At 40.7% G+C, this 14,135-nt stretch overlaps 1 protein-coding gene across 3 annotated transcripts in view; it reads right to left on the bottom strand.

Moving 5' to 3' along the window:
* The window catches only part of ST8SIA5 (ST8 alpha-N-acetyl-neuraminide alpha-2,8-sialyltransferase 5), a 40,548-nt gene that overhangs the window by 9,468 nt on the left and 16,945 nt on the right, over positions 1–14,135 (bottom strand). For 2 of the 3 annotated variants that reach the window (XM_059834119.1, XM_009816462.2), the window contains 2 exons: positions 3,958–4,050; positions 1,406–1,492 (listed from right to left, as the gene is read on the bottom strand). In XM_059834119.1, coding sequence (XP_059690102.1) covers positions 1,406–1,492; positions 3,958–4,050 — 180 coding nt within the window. The remainder of the gene's footprint in view (positions 1–1,405; positions 1,493–3,957; positions 4,051–14,135) is intronic. The other variant, XM_059834120.1, reaches the window with a different exon arrangement.

Here is a 14,135-nt window from a genome sequence, read left to right as displayed (position 1 = left end):
TGAACTTCTATTTTTTTTCATGACTACCATGATTATCGTTCTTGGAACCAGCTAACAAAGGTTAAGTTACATCTAGGTGCCAGTGGGAGTTTCTTAAGCAGTGATATATCAGTCAGGCAGGTACAGCCAGCGACAGGAGTCTTTCATCTCTTCTTTCTCTCAATACACTGTCTAGGATGCAGACGGGTTCTTCGCCTAATGTGCTGGTGTTGGTGGCCTGAGAAAGAGTAATGGTCTTTAGATAGTCCTTTCTCGTTGCTCCCACCTCTGGGCTGGCCTCCATACTTCCGTGTGCTCCATGCACTCTGGGCACAATCATTAGTTCTCTTACTCTAAGCAGTCTTTAAGATAGCAGGCTCTAATTCTGAATGGCTCTTGTCTTCAAAATGGGCTTTGATAATTGCTGATCAAGTAATTTCCAGAAAAAAATATAATTAAAAAAAAAAACTAAAAAAACTTATGTGTGGAGCTCATGTTGGAAAAACTGCTATGAGCCTGGGACTAACAATTAGTTATTTTTAAAGATGTTAATGACTAACCCAGCACATGCATTCTCACATTCTCTCATGACAGCTATTTCCTGGAATCGTGTAAGAGAATTTGGGAGAAAGTTGTGGGGCTTTATTCTAAACAACAGCTTTGAATCATGCCAGTGACTTAACCAGTCTATATTCCACTTACTCTGAAATAATGTGTTTTCTCTAGACCTACTCAAATATAGCCCTTGAATATACTAATATACAACATTCAAATTTTGTTTTGGCTTCATTCTACTATTACCGTCACAAGACGAATTTCAAAAATTGTGTCTTGGAAGGACCACGGAGGACCTTCAGAAAAGAGGAATTCACGTAAAGGAAGACAGAGCACTACAGAAACAAACTGCAGAGGTCTCTGAAGACCAGAAAAAAATATCTAAATAGTCAGGGATTAATAGCTGAGAAGCCATTAAAAAAAGGAGGTCATAAACAAGGTCTGACAGTACCTAATACACTGCAGAAAAAATCTAGTTTGAGTATTTTGTAGGCCAAATTTGCAGTGTCACCAGTGATATTACCATTTTACACCACCACAGAGTTAGGATGATGTATCAGGTGCAGCCATTAAGTCTTGGCTCCATCCTCACTTCTGCCTGAATCATACCTGGAAACATCTTTCCCATAACAATTCCATGCCTTTCCTGGAAAGACTGTCCCACATGCCGGAAGAGCTCTCTTTCACTCTTGCTGTTGACTTTTTTAAAGTAGAAAAAAGTCCATATTTATTCAAAAGGATGGTACTCCAACAGTAACAGTGTTATAATGTTTACTCTTCCTATCCATGTGAAGGTTTGATGTCTCTATGGGAAGCTAAACTCAAACTAAAGTAAATCTTACTCAGTCTCATTAATGTGGACCATTCTTACTTGAATAAATTAGCTTCTGTGACATTCATCTCCCATTTACACATCTGTAGGCTCTTCCATCTGTCAAACAATTCAGTTTGTTTCACCCTAAAGGATAAAAAGAAAGAAAATAAAAATTCACTTTATTACAAGGGCTTCATTTCCTAAAACAGCTGCAGGCAGGGTACCATGCTGTAGGCTTTCGATAGGGCAAACTAGTCAGTGTATCCAGTGCAAAATTTATCATTTTTATTTCTTTTTCTGCTCAGACATAGCAACTCTAAGCCATGTATACACAGGTACTGATGGAGCTCTTCAGCTGTTTGGGACTGATTTCTATTCCCTGATAGGCATTCTCCATTTCTTCAGAATAAAAAATCCAATTTTGAGCAAGAAGCATCTACTTTACCAAAGTCTGTTCACAGTCTGCTGGGAACTACAGAGGCTTTGGGGGAAAAAGTTGCACCTAGCAGAAGGGCCCAGCAGAGGGGGTATGGGAAAAGAGGATACTTTAAGTTGACCAACTACCATTATATTTTGGTGAGGTTATCTTAATCCATGAGATCCTACAGAACAGCACTGTTGGTAAATAAACTGCAATAGTACATGTGTAGGGATAAGCATCTGTGACGGTAAGAGGACATGAAAAGCTCTTTACATAAGGATCTCTCCCTCCCCCTCTGCTAATAAATATATTTTTAGTTATATCAAAAAATGACACTCCTATTTCTACTAGGCTGATACAGGATAACATATTTTTGGTGATATTGTCAATTCCAACCACTTCTACCTTAGAGTTCATACATATTCTTCTGTATTTGGGCAACAGAGATAATGAAGGCCTTGCAAATATCTAGAGCTAGGGAGCAATGTCATCATCTGGTTAGGCAATTTTGAAGTCTTGAGTTTTCTTCAAGACTGATAGGTCTTAATGAGTTCTCTTCAGGCTTGAGGGCTTTGAATGTTTGAATAAAGCAAAGACTTTTAAGATAATTATATATTTAAAGTGAGCAGAACTTAGGATTTCCCAAGCTGTGGAAGTTACAGGAAGGAATTAGGTTACATTGTACTTTCTGTTGCCCACCAGAGCACATTAACTTGGAAATCTTCCATTACTGTAAGGGCTGACTTAGGAAATGTAGCACATTAGAAGCAAGCACATCAGAAGAACCCAGCATAGTAAAAGAGCTTAATGTCAAATGGCATCTATTGTAAAAGTAAGGCTAACTCTATCCAGCTGAGCTGGAGTCCACTACCTTCTACGTGCCATTGGATAAGATGAAGAAAAATGAGTAATTCTCTGTACCATCTGATAAGTATGCAGAAAAGCAATCCAAAAACCCCCATCTTCAGCAGAATCTAAGCAGAAGTATCACATTCTCACCCCTTCTTTTTATTTTTAAGTACCGCAAGTCAGCAAGCAGTGCAAAGTTGTTACTCGTGTATCCTTCATCCAGTACCAAATACAGAAGACAAGGACATAACCTACATTTTTCTGTGCACAAAGTCAGCAAGGGAAACATGCTCAAAATTCATGCAGACCTGGAGCACCAAATTGTATTTGCTGTAGCCTTGATTGCTTAATGCTATGCACTTGTATAGCTGCACTTTCAATTGAGATTCTCAGTGCACTTTACAGACCTTAATAAGCCTTGTGGATTATTGGTAAGATTACTAAACCACTGGTTTTAGAAATGGTAAGGGATTAGGCATAATCTAAGCACCTAAATTCAGTGCAATGCTGAAAATGCAAAAGGGCAACACAAAAATACCCTGCTTTGCTCCATCCAATGAGCTCCATAGGCAACCTCACTTTTTTGCCTGATTACATCTCTATGGCTTCATGGCTACATCTCACTCAACTCATTAGTTTTCTGATGTACATATAGGACCACAAAAGACAAAATATAGATATTTTATTATTTCTCAGAATTGCATTTTCCTATTTTTTAGTGAGTGTTATTAACTTGTGAAACTCACTGCTGCAGGAGATTGTGGAGGTGAAGAGTACAGATGGGCTCAGAAAAGATCTAAACAAATTAACAGAGACGTCTATTGTCCACTCTGACTATTGTAGTCTAGTCACCACCTACCACTCAGCAAGTCCCCATGCCAGTATTTGTTATCAGGAAGGGCTAACCTTTTTGCTTCATTTCTTAGCCTTCATTGCTGGCCACTGTCAATGATAGAGCCTTAGGCTAGATGGAAACTTGCTATGAGTCAGTTTGGCTGTTCTTACTCTTCAATTACTCTCAGTAGAGGACCTGGAATATATTGCAAATAATATGACACTGTATTTCATTCCAAACAGTGATACTGGGCCTGACCAAAATGCCTCAATGTATGTGAAATCCCTCCAGGTTTTTTCAATTGGACCTCAGATCAAATTCAATTGGACCTCAGATCAAACTCAAATGTGACTACTTGCACATATAAGAGAACCTCAGGAATCTCTGATGAGATCCCTATTGATGGGATCTCTTAAGTCTTTCATATTTCACAATCTTACTGTAAGTTATCATTTTCATCCTGCCTGAAAAGTAACCTTTTAGCAAACCTTCATTCATACTTACATAGACAAAACCTTCACCTCAATGATGTCCTGCCGTAATTCCAGGCATTTGGTAGAGTTGTATTCCAAAGGACCTTCATAAAACTCAAAATACCTGAAGAAGGACAAGAAAAAAAGATTATAAATAAGCCTTAGACTGGAATACTTGTCTTTCTTACACATCAACGGAAATTTGCTTAAAGTTGTCATTTATGATTTCTGCCTAACTTGAGACTACACTGTCTGGTCCATAGGCAGGTTATTATTTCACAGGAAAACACGGATGTCATTGCTGATTGTAGAACAGCCACCCATGTCCAGTTTGTCCATCCTTACAAGATTTCATCTATCTTGTAGGCACCAACAAGGACTAGCTACCTTTTCCAGCAGTCAGCACATGGCAGCTGCCACTGAAAGTCAGGAGAAAAACACAGATCACTTAAGGAACACTGTTGCCATGCTTTGGATGTCTGAATGTGCTGAGAGTTCAAAAATCAGTTGCTTAAATTTTGCTCTTAGGTGGAAAGCAAAGTGCTGGAGGTTGCATCTTGTCTGTGGAGACTGTTGCATAGCTCTACGCAACTGAGCTTTTTGTTGGGATTTACTCTTTTGGTATATTTGGAGGGGAAGGGGAGCTGGGATTTTCTTCTCAAAGAATTTGAGATGTTTTTTAGAACGAAAGGATTTGAATGCTCAGACATAGCACAAATGACAGTGCTATTCTTAATTAAAATATAGACATAAATATTTACTTTTTTTGGTTAAATTCTTCCACCTTAGCCATCAGACTGGAGTGAAGGGGAAACAAAACACAATGGTAGCTACTCATGTTTAGGAGCCAGAGAAAGCCCAGGCTGTCCAGTGAATTCAATGAGACTGTATTGAAATTACAAAAAAGATTTAGAGTTTAAAGCAAGCTCTGTATCAGCTTCACCACTTATCATTAGAAGTCTGTATTAAAACCTAATACCTGAGAACCGCGCATACCCATACAGCAGTTATGAGCATAATGAAGAAATACGAGGAGACAACCTGGAGGAATAGGTACTGTGGCCAAGGCTAGAGCAAGTTATTTTGATGGATCCTTTAAAATCTCAGAATTCATGAGGCTGTAACTCCAAACTACCTTTTGAATTTTCAGTATGAAAGAAAAATACAAGATTCCTGGAAGAGCTTTATCTAAATCATCATTGGAAATGTAGTATTTTAGGTTTGTTTCATTTTAAAATAACATCAAAATTCATGTTTGACCTTAATGTCTGTTCAGTTCTGAATATATAATCCTTAAGTAGGAAAGCCTTCTTAGTTTCCTTAGTAGTTCATGTTTATACTTAATATCAAAATTTTGGGGGATCCAAAGTTAGACCTGTTCTGGAGAAGTGCTAAGCATTCAAACCTCCCAGGAGAACTGTAGGAAGGGAGAGTGTCCAGAAAATAACATCTCCAGGTATCTCCAACAGGGCCTCCAAAGGCCAGTAGCATCTAAAAACAAAAAGCTTCTGAATTTCGCCTTGTAACTACATCCAGATATCAATCTGATAAAGCGGGGAAGAGACAAATCTATAGAAGGGAGAAAGGGAATATAGTATGTAACTGGAAAAAGCCCAAGAACTTCCCAAAGCAATCTGCTACCAACTGGGAACGTTCATCCTGTCAAATGCTGCTTTAGGATGTGTCTCCTTCATGTCTCCCTGAGGTTTTCACCACCTCGGCTTTGCCAGATCCCAAACCAATTATTTCTGTGATCCAGTGAGAGACCTTGAGACAGAAAGGAAGAAGGCCATACCTAGAAGGTGGCAGGAGAATATCATAAATTCCCAATAAAGAATTAAACTGATTACTGTCAGAAAAAAAACAATAGCTCAGTAATCTTTAAAAATGTGACTATCTGGAAATGTGTTTGCATAGTCTTCAAGGCAACAAATATAGTTTTATGAGTTTAGTAGAGGAAATTATATATTTAAAGCACTCTGTAATCAGTGACAAATCTGGGAAAAGACTTCCTCAGTCTCCAGAAGGGAGATAAAGTTCATGTAACATGAATCTTCATGTGGTCTCTCACCAAAAGGCTTAGGCTCTCCTTCCAACTCAATCGTTCACCTGGACATTCAGCCTTTGCTGAAGAGTAGCTGAAATCCATTGCACTGGCACATCTCCTGCATGTTTGGCTTGTTGAGCTGAAGCTGAGCAACTTGTGTATTTTGAAAGCTGCTCCAACTGAAATGGGATTAAGAGTTCACCTGGTTGCACCAGGCCAAAGCCCTGCACGGAGGTACTCCAGATAAATTTCCAAAACTAAACTGAAATTTCTCTCTGTGGAGCCAATACCATAGGACTTCTTGCTGGTCACAGAATTTTACAGGGGTGAAGGAGTCCCCTCTGGCTCCCAGTCCAGATAACTTTTTGGTCCTCCTGCAATACTCATTTTTCTTACTGTATTTTGCAGTATCCATTCTTTACTTTGGTTCTTTGAGTCAGACAAGACTGGGACCCTGAATGTGCATGTTCTAAACAATAGTTAGAGGCAGATATACATACCCACACAACAGTCAGCATGTTACACACCACTCCTACCTCTTTGGGTGTAAAGGAGATAGCAATAGCTATCAGCCTCATCCTCGCCTTTCACCTAACACTGGATTTCAATATCTTGTATGTGCCTCAGGACAGATAAGAATGGCAAAAATCTAGATTAACATGCATTTTTATCTCTCCTGCGCACTTCTGGCTTTGCTGCTGCGTTAGAGAAGTGCAGCTCAGATGTCAAACAGCACATGCTATCACGTGGGAACGCCGCAGCAGGGGAAAGCTGGCTTCACCCTGTGGCACTGGAGACAAAGATGTCATTTTATGAAAGAGAGATGAAATTTCCTGAGTCCCAGAGATTCCCTTTGATCATTGCCTGTTTACCCAATCCACAAACCAAAAACAGAAATGAAAAAGGATGTGTTACCAAAGAGGCAGAAGGGTAAGGAGGAAAGGATTAGGTAAAAAATAAACCACTTCTTCTGAAAGGAAATCCATGAGGCGGCATTGCATTTGTAGGAGAGTTATTCCATTAGCCTACAGCTTCAAAAAGCACAGGACTGTCTTGCGAGTCACTAACTCTCACAATAGCTCCAGCTTTTCCAGCAGAGTCACTGGGAGTGGCGAATTCACCATTTGGCACCTTGTGGAAGTGCAGAGGGAGGACCCATGAAACAGGCTGGATGATACACTGCCGATGGGACGTGTGCCTCCTGCAGCAAAGGCACGCGACACCGATGGCAGTGTCTTCTGCACCAAGTGGGGAGAAGATGCTACTGGCCAAGGGGTGAGCTCAATTGAAACTAACTCATCCTGCCTGAGCTGCTGAATAATCATCATCTGGGCTGTCATTCACAAGCCCTGAACCACATCTGAAGCAGTCAGACAGACGCTATCCTCCTTAGCGTTAATGCTACTGATGCTGTAGCACTTGGGTTGCAAGCATTAATGACACTACAACAGCATTAGGGAATTTCTGAGACAGTATCTAGTCAATAGACAAAAAAAAAATTTTTTCTTCTCTTTCTCCCAGGAGTGTTCATGCTATTTATTTGCTTCACAGCAATTTCCCTCCTGCTACAGAGATGGAGGCAAATTAGCAGAGGCAGCTCCCTAGAGCACTGGCCAACCTCTTTCCACAGAAGTGTTTCACGCTGTACTTTCCCAGGATACAGCTTTTGTACAACACCGGGCTCTAGCACAAGGAAGATGGGTTCCCTCAGCCCCTGCAGAAGTCCTTTAAACCCAGCTCCTCCACTCAGCAGGGTCTGGTCCTGCCGGGAACATTTGGAGAGCAGCTCCCCATACTCTCCCAGAGGAAGCATCGCTCTCACCCACTCCCTGGGCTCTGAGTGCTGCTTCTGCCTATTAACTCCCACTCTAAACCATGTAGTTCCCTGTGAATGAAGATACATTTGCCTGTCAGAGAGCTGAATTAGCACAAATGGAAACTGTCCTCCCCATCATCTTCCTTAGTCTGATATCCAGCTAAGAAGCAAGGGTGTAGCGCAGTTTATTTTGATTTATGCTCTTGATTAGCAACAAGTAACAAACCCAACTACATTACTCCTTTTGCTACAGAAAAGGGCTGTGTTTCAGCTTTACAAGAATGACAGTCATGTTTCATATCCATAAAACAAAGCTGATATGTCACTGCCAGAATGTCCTCTCCCTGCATTGCCTTTGCTTCCCCTGCTGAAATCCAAATAACTTTTATCCCTCAAAGGTCACAAGTCTACAGGAAAACCAACACAAGAATTCATGATTCTTTACAATAGGGAACACAACTACAACCAAATCACAACAAACTGCACGTGGGATTGCGTTTTCCCAGGGTACTGGGCACTACACACAACTCATGGCTCTATGTCCATTCAGGTCAATTGTAGCTTTCAAATCTACAACATTTTTCCAGGATCAAATCCTGTTTCTGAACACCACACAAGCTGCGGGTGCTTGGAAAGAACTATTTTTTTATGGCTCTCAGTACTGAATGCCCAGAAATGAGATGCTATTCACTCTGTAATTTTCCATTTTTGACTAACTAAGACTTCCTTCTTTTCTAACCTTCACGTCTCCCATTGCAACCTCACTTCCAGCTGAGCAGCTTACTGAGCTCACTAGTGAGAGACAGATTTGGTTTCCCAGTACATCAGCTAACTCTTAGGTCTTTGATCATCTGCAGTCGGGCTGCTCCTGCTTTGATCAAAAGCAGGACTTGATGGACTTGATGACCTTACAGGTCTTTTCCAACCTTAGTGATTCTGTAAGCTTTTCTTGATCATGCTACATGAATTAAAAAGCCTGAGACTTCAGTACTGCCTTCAAGTGACACTTGGATTGAGGCACTGATTTGTCTGATATATTGAACAAAGTTTTTAAAATATAATTGAGTGTAATTGTCAGGCATCTTTTAAAGGAGAGCGTTCTCCTCTGCACAAGCTGCCTTCCCATTTCGCTCGTTCCCGCAGTGCCGGTTCTGCACTGTTTGCTGTGAGGCTGCATCACTTACACTGCAAGAGAGCAGACTACCACAGGAAGGATTCCTTCTACCCTGCAGGAAAAACAAAGATCTTTCCAAAAATATACATTATCCAGTGACTAAGAAATGAGAATAAATGAGCCAAGCCCTGCAGGCTTCTACTAAATACTTATTAAGAGAACTGTCCAATTAGCAGTGCCTGCACTCATCAGTATGGGCAGATCCATGGCCAGCCTCAGGTCTAGATTCACCGTCCCTGCTCAGGAACCTTGCAAGTGTGCCAGAGCACACTCCCCAAAGCACACGGGGACTCACATTCATCTGGCAAGGCCCACATGGGATCTTCAGAGCCTTGTAGCAAGAATACTGCTGAGGTGGAGCATAGCATGGCTATAGGGACTCTGGAAAACTCATCCAGAGCAGAGCAAACTAGGTGTTGACTTCATCAGAGAGCCCATTGCAAGTGAGTGACCAAATCCCGCTAGCCTTTGCTTCTATTAATATTTCTATGTGACAACATCAGAAGATTTGGTCAAAAGGTTTAAGGGCCTGACATCAACACAGTGATTTTTTTCCCTCAAAGAGTGCATCCTACCACTTCGCATGGCATATTCTCCTAAGATTACCTTGACCCCACTTGGAAGGCACGATCCCCGTTTGGCAGATAAAGAAGCTGATGTAGAGGCTGATTGACAGGTAAGTCCGTGGCAGGCAGGAATGGGGACCTTGGGCTCTGCTCTCACAGACACTGCCTAGACCACACGATTACCACCAAGAACAAGAGCAGCCTCTGAAGTTGACGGAAATCATAATGACCTTTCACACTACACCTTGCAAAAGAAAACACCTGTGGATGTACTGTTAAATGAGATTCCTCTGCTCTGAGAATTGGCAAGTGAAGCAGAAATGTTTGATGCCCATAGATTAATTTACACTTCACTGGGGCTGTGGCACCAAAAAATCATATTGCTGCATGTGTTTTTTCTGCCATTTGAGAGCCTGAGTTGACTTGTCCACAACAGGATGGTGCTTGAAAGACTGAACTGAGAGAGAAGGTGCTGTGGGCACAAAGGAGGAGGCTGGAGAAGCAATAGTCTTCTCTTATACAGGTTGATGAAACTATTTGACTACCTCCTCCTTGGGGACAACAAATACAAAAAAGGATGGTTCACATTCCTCCTGGCTACCACCTGCTGATGCCAATGTCACTGGCATTAACCGGTTTAAATCTTTTACCATCTTCATCTCTAATGCTACTTAGTAGATGTCTAACTGATCATGAACTTTCAGTATGTGGCTGTAGCTAGGAACAAAATGTGTCACTATAAACTGTGTGATGTAAAAAAATGAAAATATAAGCAAGAGAGAATGGTCATACGTCTTTGTACATGTTATGCGGTAATAGCTCTTCTGAATTACTGCATCCAGTTCTGACACTTCATCTTTGAGGGCTTGAGACACTGGCGAGAGTTATAAAAGGACCTGCAAAAATTATTTGGGTTCTAAAAAGTATGAGAGGCGTATGAAGCTTAATCTAAACATATGGTGACTGAGTAGGGAGACACTGCACCGGGAAGCAATTACTAGTGGCAGGAAGCTTTTCAATACAGTATAGCAAGGAAAAATAGCATCCAATGCCTGGAAGCTGAAGATAGAAGTATCATCTTTAGTTCAAGGCTGGTTTTCTTTCTAGAAGAACCAGAGTAATCAAACAAAACTCAGGAGCTGGAATTCTTGTACAGGCAGGGACTCATGCTTCCCAGCAGATTCATTTAGCTGAGGTTAAAAGCTAATTAAGTCATGAACCTCTTGATCATATGCCTAGGATATTTTGATATGTTTCGCTATATTTGTCTCCTTACAGTGTCGTAAGTTTTCTGGGTTTTGATAATAGATGGCATCAGAAATGTCCATCCACCAAGACAAGGGCAGTTTCCCATGATACCCTGCCTGTCTTCCAAATTAAAGATTTTTACTTTAAAAAAAAACCAAAAGTGCTTCCATGAACCAGCCCTAAATTCCTAAGTTTGATCTTCCACAGAAGAGGAGTGGCTTTTATATTTCTGCCCTTTAAATGCAAGTCACTGATAGCTCTATGTACCTCCCAAATAACCTTAGAATAGCGCATGTGTCCATCTTTCATATCTCAGAGGTGCTCTTTTTCTGGATTCCTTATTTGATCTGGTCCCGTGACTTCAGACAGTTTACACATCTGTACAGTTAAGATGATAGCTGTGATACCCTGAGGATATGTTTTTCATCACGACTATGAAAGCTCCTGGCAAACTGGCACTGGCTGCTCACTGCCATTCTGATTTTGATCTCCTGTCTTCATGTCTCAACATACAGATCATTCGGGATTGCTTGGCTCTGCTGCCCAATGCCACATGAGCAGGGTGAATTGGCCAAACATTCACTCCAGCCAATGCCACGTTGTTCCCTTCTCATCTGCCCACTTATTCAGAAGCCAAGCCTCTCAAAAATTTTAGTCTACTACCCAATACAGCTCTACTGCAACCGCTGTGGGTGTAACAGCAGGAGCTAAAGCAGAAACAGCCCTAAATGACAGAGCAAAGTCCAGGCTACCTCCTGCAGTTTGGTCACCCACCTGGGATAAGCCCACCTTGCAGACCATACTTCTGAACCAACACCATTACCGCCCGTGCCTCCTGGGTCTTCTCTCACACAGACTGCCATGCATCTTCATTTAGAGGTTTTCCCACTGTACAATGTGTCACCCCTAGAATGATCTACTGGAGAGTATATCGAATTTTAGTTTTAGGGACACTTTAGTGCTTCTTTTCTTTCACAGTCACTGTATCAAAACAACATTGGCTCCTGACAAGCAGCAGTGCGGTATGCTGCAGGGAGTCCTATTTTACCAATGTCATTTCAGAACTCTTCCAATTTTTAATAAACTGCTGTTTTATAAAAGCCCATTCCCATCACCCTGATTGAAATAAGCTGCTAATGTTGTTATCCATATGACCACCTGGGAGGCATAACAAAACACATGACAACACTTATACATCAGTAACATCTCAAAAAACACATTTTAGTTTATCATTGCAAGCAATGGCTTTTTTTTTTCTTGTGGCTCTTAAGATTTTAGTATCTTTGTATGAGAAATTCAGCACTATGACTTAAGGAACATCCTCAGCTACTGTCCCGGCCAAGGAGGTCTGATGGCTCAAGCCCTTACATTCATTCTTGTAAAATGTGTATTTGATGAATCCAATTGATTATACTTTCTATTTTGTAGCCACTGGGGACTATTCTATTTTGTCTCACTGGAGAATTCAGTGTACAAATTGACAGGCCCAAAAGTATAAAGCTCACCTCTCCTCTCACCCATCAAAGGCTTCTGTGGTCTCACCAGCCAAGTCCTACATCGAACTTTATCTTCAGCTCAGATGGACTGAAGGTGGCAGAGAACACCATAACCTCACAAATATGGCAGATAGATCATCACATCATTAAGGCAGCTTCTTGACAACAAAAAATGCTTTAAGCGTGAAGACTCACAATCCCAGTAAGTTGCAAAACATATTAAAAGAACAGAGGAATCAGGGCTCTAGGAAGTAGTTTCATATATTACTTCTCATAACCAGCATCAGATAGAACCCTTTACCCAATTTCCCACAAGGATGTTGTAAGATTTACAATACTTAGCACAAGATAAAAAGCAAAAGGTAGAAATCTCAAATCTCAGCCATGGCTGATACGTAAGAACCAAAAATAAGACAGTATTTGACAACTGGTTGACATTGCATCTGAGTGAGGGTTTCAAAGAGCCTGCAGCTCATCTAGTCCACTTTTAGTTGAAAGTACACATCCCTAAGGCTTTGGGGAGCCTTTGAATGTTTCACTTTAACTCCTTGCAAGTATTCACAACTTCTTTGCTACCTAGAAGACCTGCAGCAATGCAATATGCATTGAAATGAAGCTTTTGGTGCCCAAAAAGCCCCAGCAAATAGAGATTTCTGTCAGGCATCTACGCACAGCAATATTAGATGCCACAAACATGATCCACACTCTGAGTTGTACCACATACTGAGCCGAGCTCATATTAGCTTTTATCTCCATGGACTGGTTCTACGCAATCTGAAGAGGCGTCTTATGCACTGGGATGAAAAGCCTTGGTTAGCTTGGTTACTCTGGCACAGTGGAGCTGTCTGCACTCAGAGGAGGACTCATTTTCTGAAACTGTGTAATGAACTCCCCTGGACAGTAAAAAACATTCTAATTGCAAGACACACTTTAACTTCATACATTAGTTAACGTCTGAATCAGTTTCTACTGAAATCAGATAACATGACATTCTTCATTTGTGTCCTACCTGATCCTTTTTATGCAATGTTTAATCTTCACTGTTCATTGGTTTTGATATGGCCACTACTCTCATGAAGTCTGGCTGTCTTGCAATTGTAATGCACTTATTCTCTCAGTGTGCCTTTGCTTTGGAAGTCCTTCATTTTCATCTAATAAATCACTCCTACAGAATGAGTTGTCAATGTCTCTACACCATGTATTAAGTTACATGATTAAAAGATAAAGGGTAGTTATAGAGTATACATGGGTTGATACCACATATGTATGAATAAACATGTATCTATATGCATATAAATATATCAATGCTATAAGCTAATGAAAAGCATATTAATATCTATTTCAATTAATATTTTTAAACACCAAACCTTTCACAAGGAGGTGATAACACACAATAAACTGCAGAGACATGCAGTGAAAGGTATTTACTGTGCATATGTTGACATATAATTAGTTTTATGCACTTTAGACATCTCTCCGGAGACCTGTAAATATATACAAGTAAAATCAGGCCGGTAAAATGTAGCCTGCATGTTTTCCATTTGGTCAAAAGAATTATTCATTGAAGAAGGCTTGTTTTCAATTGATATCAACAGCCTGAAGTCGGGTGTCGATTAGGACTCTCAGGAGATGTCTCGTGATAACATAGTAAGAAAGGTGATCAAAGATAAACAGTAAACAATTTATGACATAGCTCTGCAGTTATTCACCACACAGTTTCACCTCCAGTCTCACCTCCACATTTATACAGTTATTTTTTATTTTCCTGGATTCTCAGCTTTCAGACAGTAGACAAATGGATACATAATATCTATAACACACTTATGTGCAATATATGTTGCAGCTAGACTTATCCCTAACTC

The sequence above is a fragment of the Gavia stellata genome, chromosome Z (assembly GCF_030936135.1).
Source record: "Gavia stellata isolate bGavSte3 chromosome Z, bGavSte3.hap2, whole genome shotgun sequence".
Taxonomy (NCBI): Eukaryota; Metazoa; Chordata; class Aves; order Gaviiformes; family Gaviidae; genus Gavia; species Gavia stellata.
Note: the sequence above shows the minus strand (reverse complement) of the source record. Positions and strands in the feature narration are given on the sequence as shown.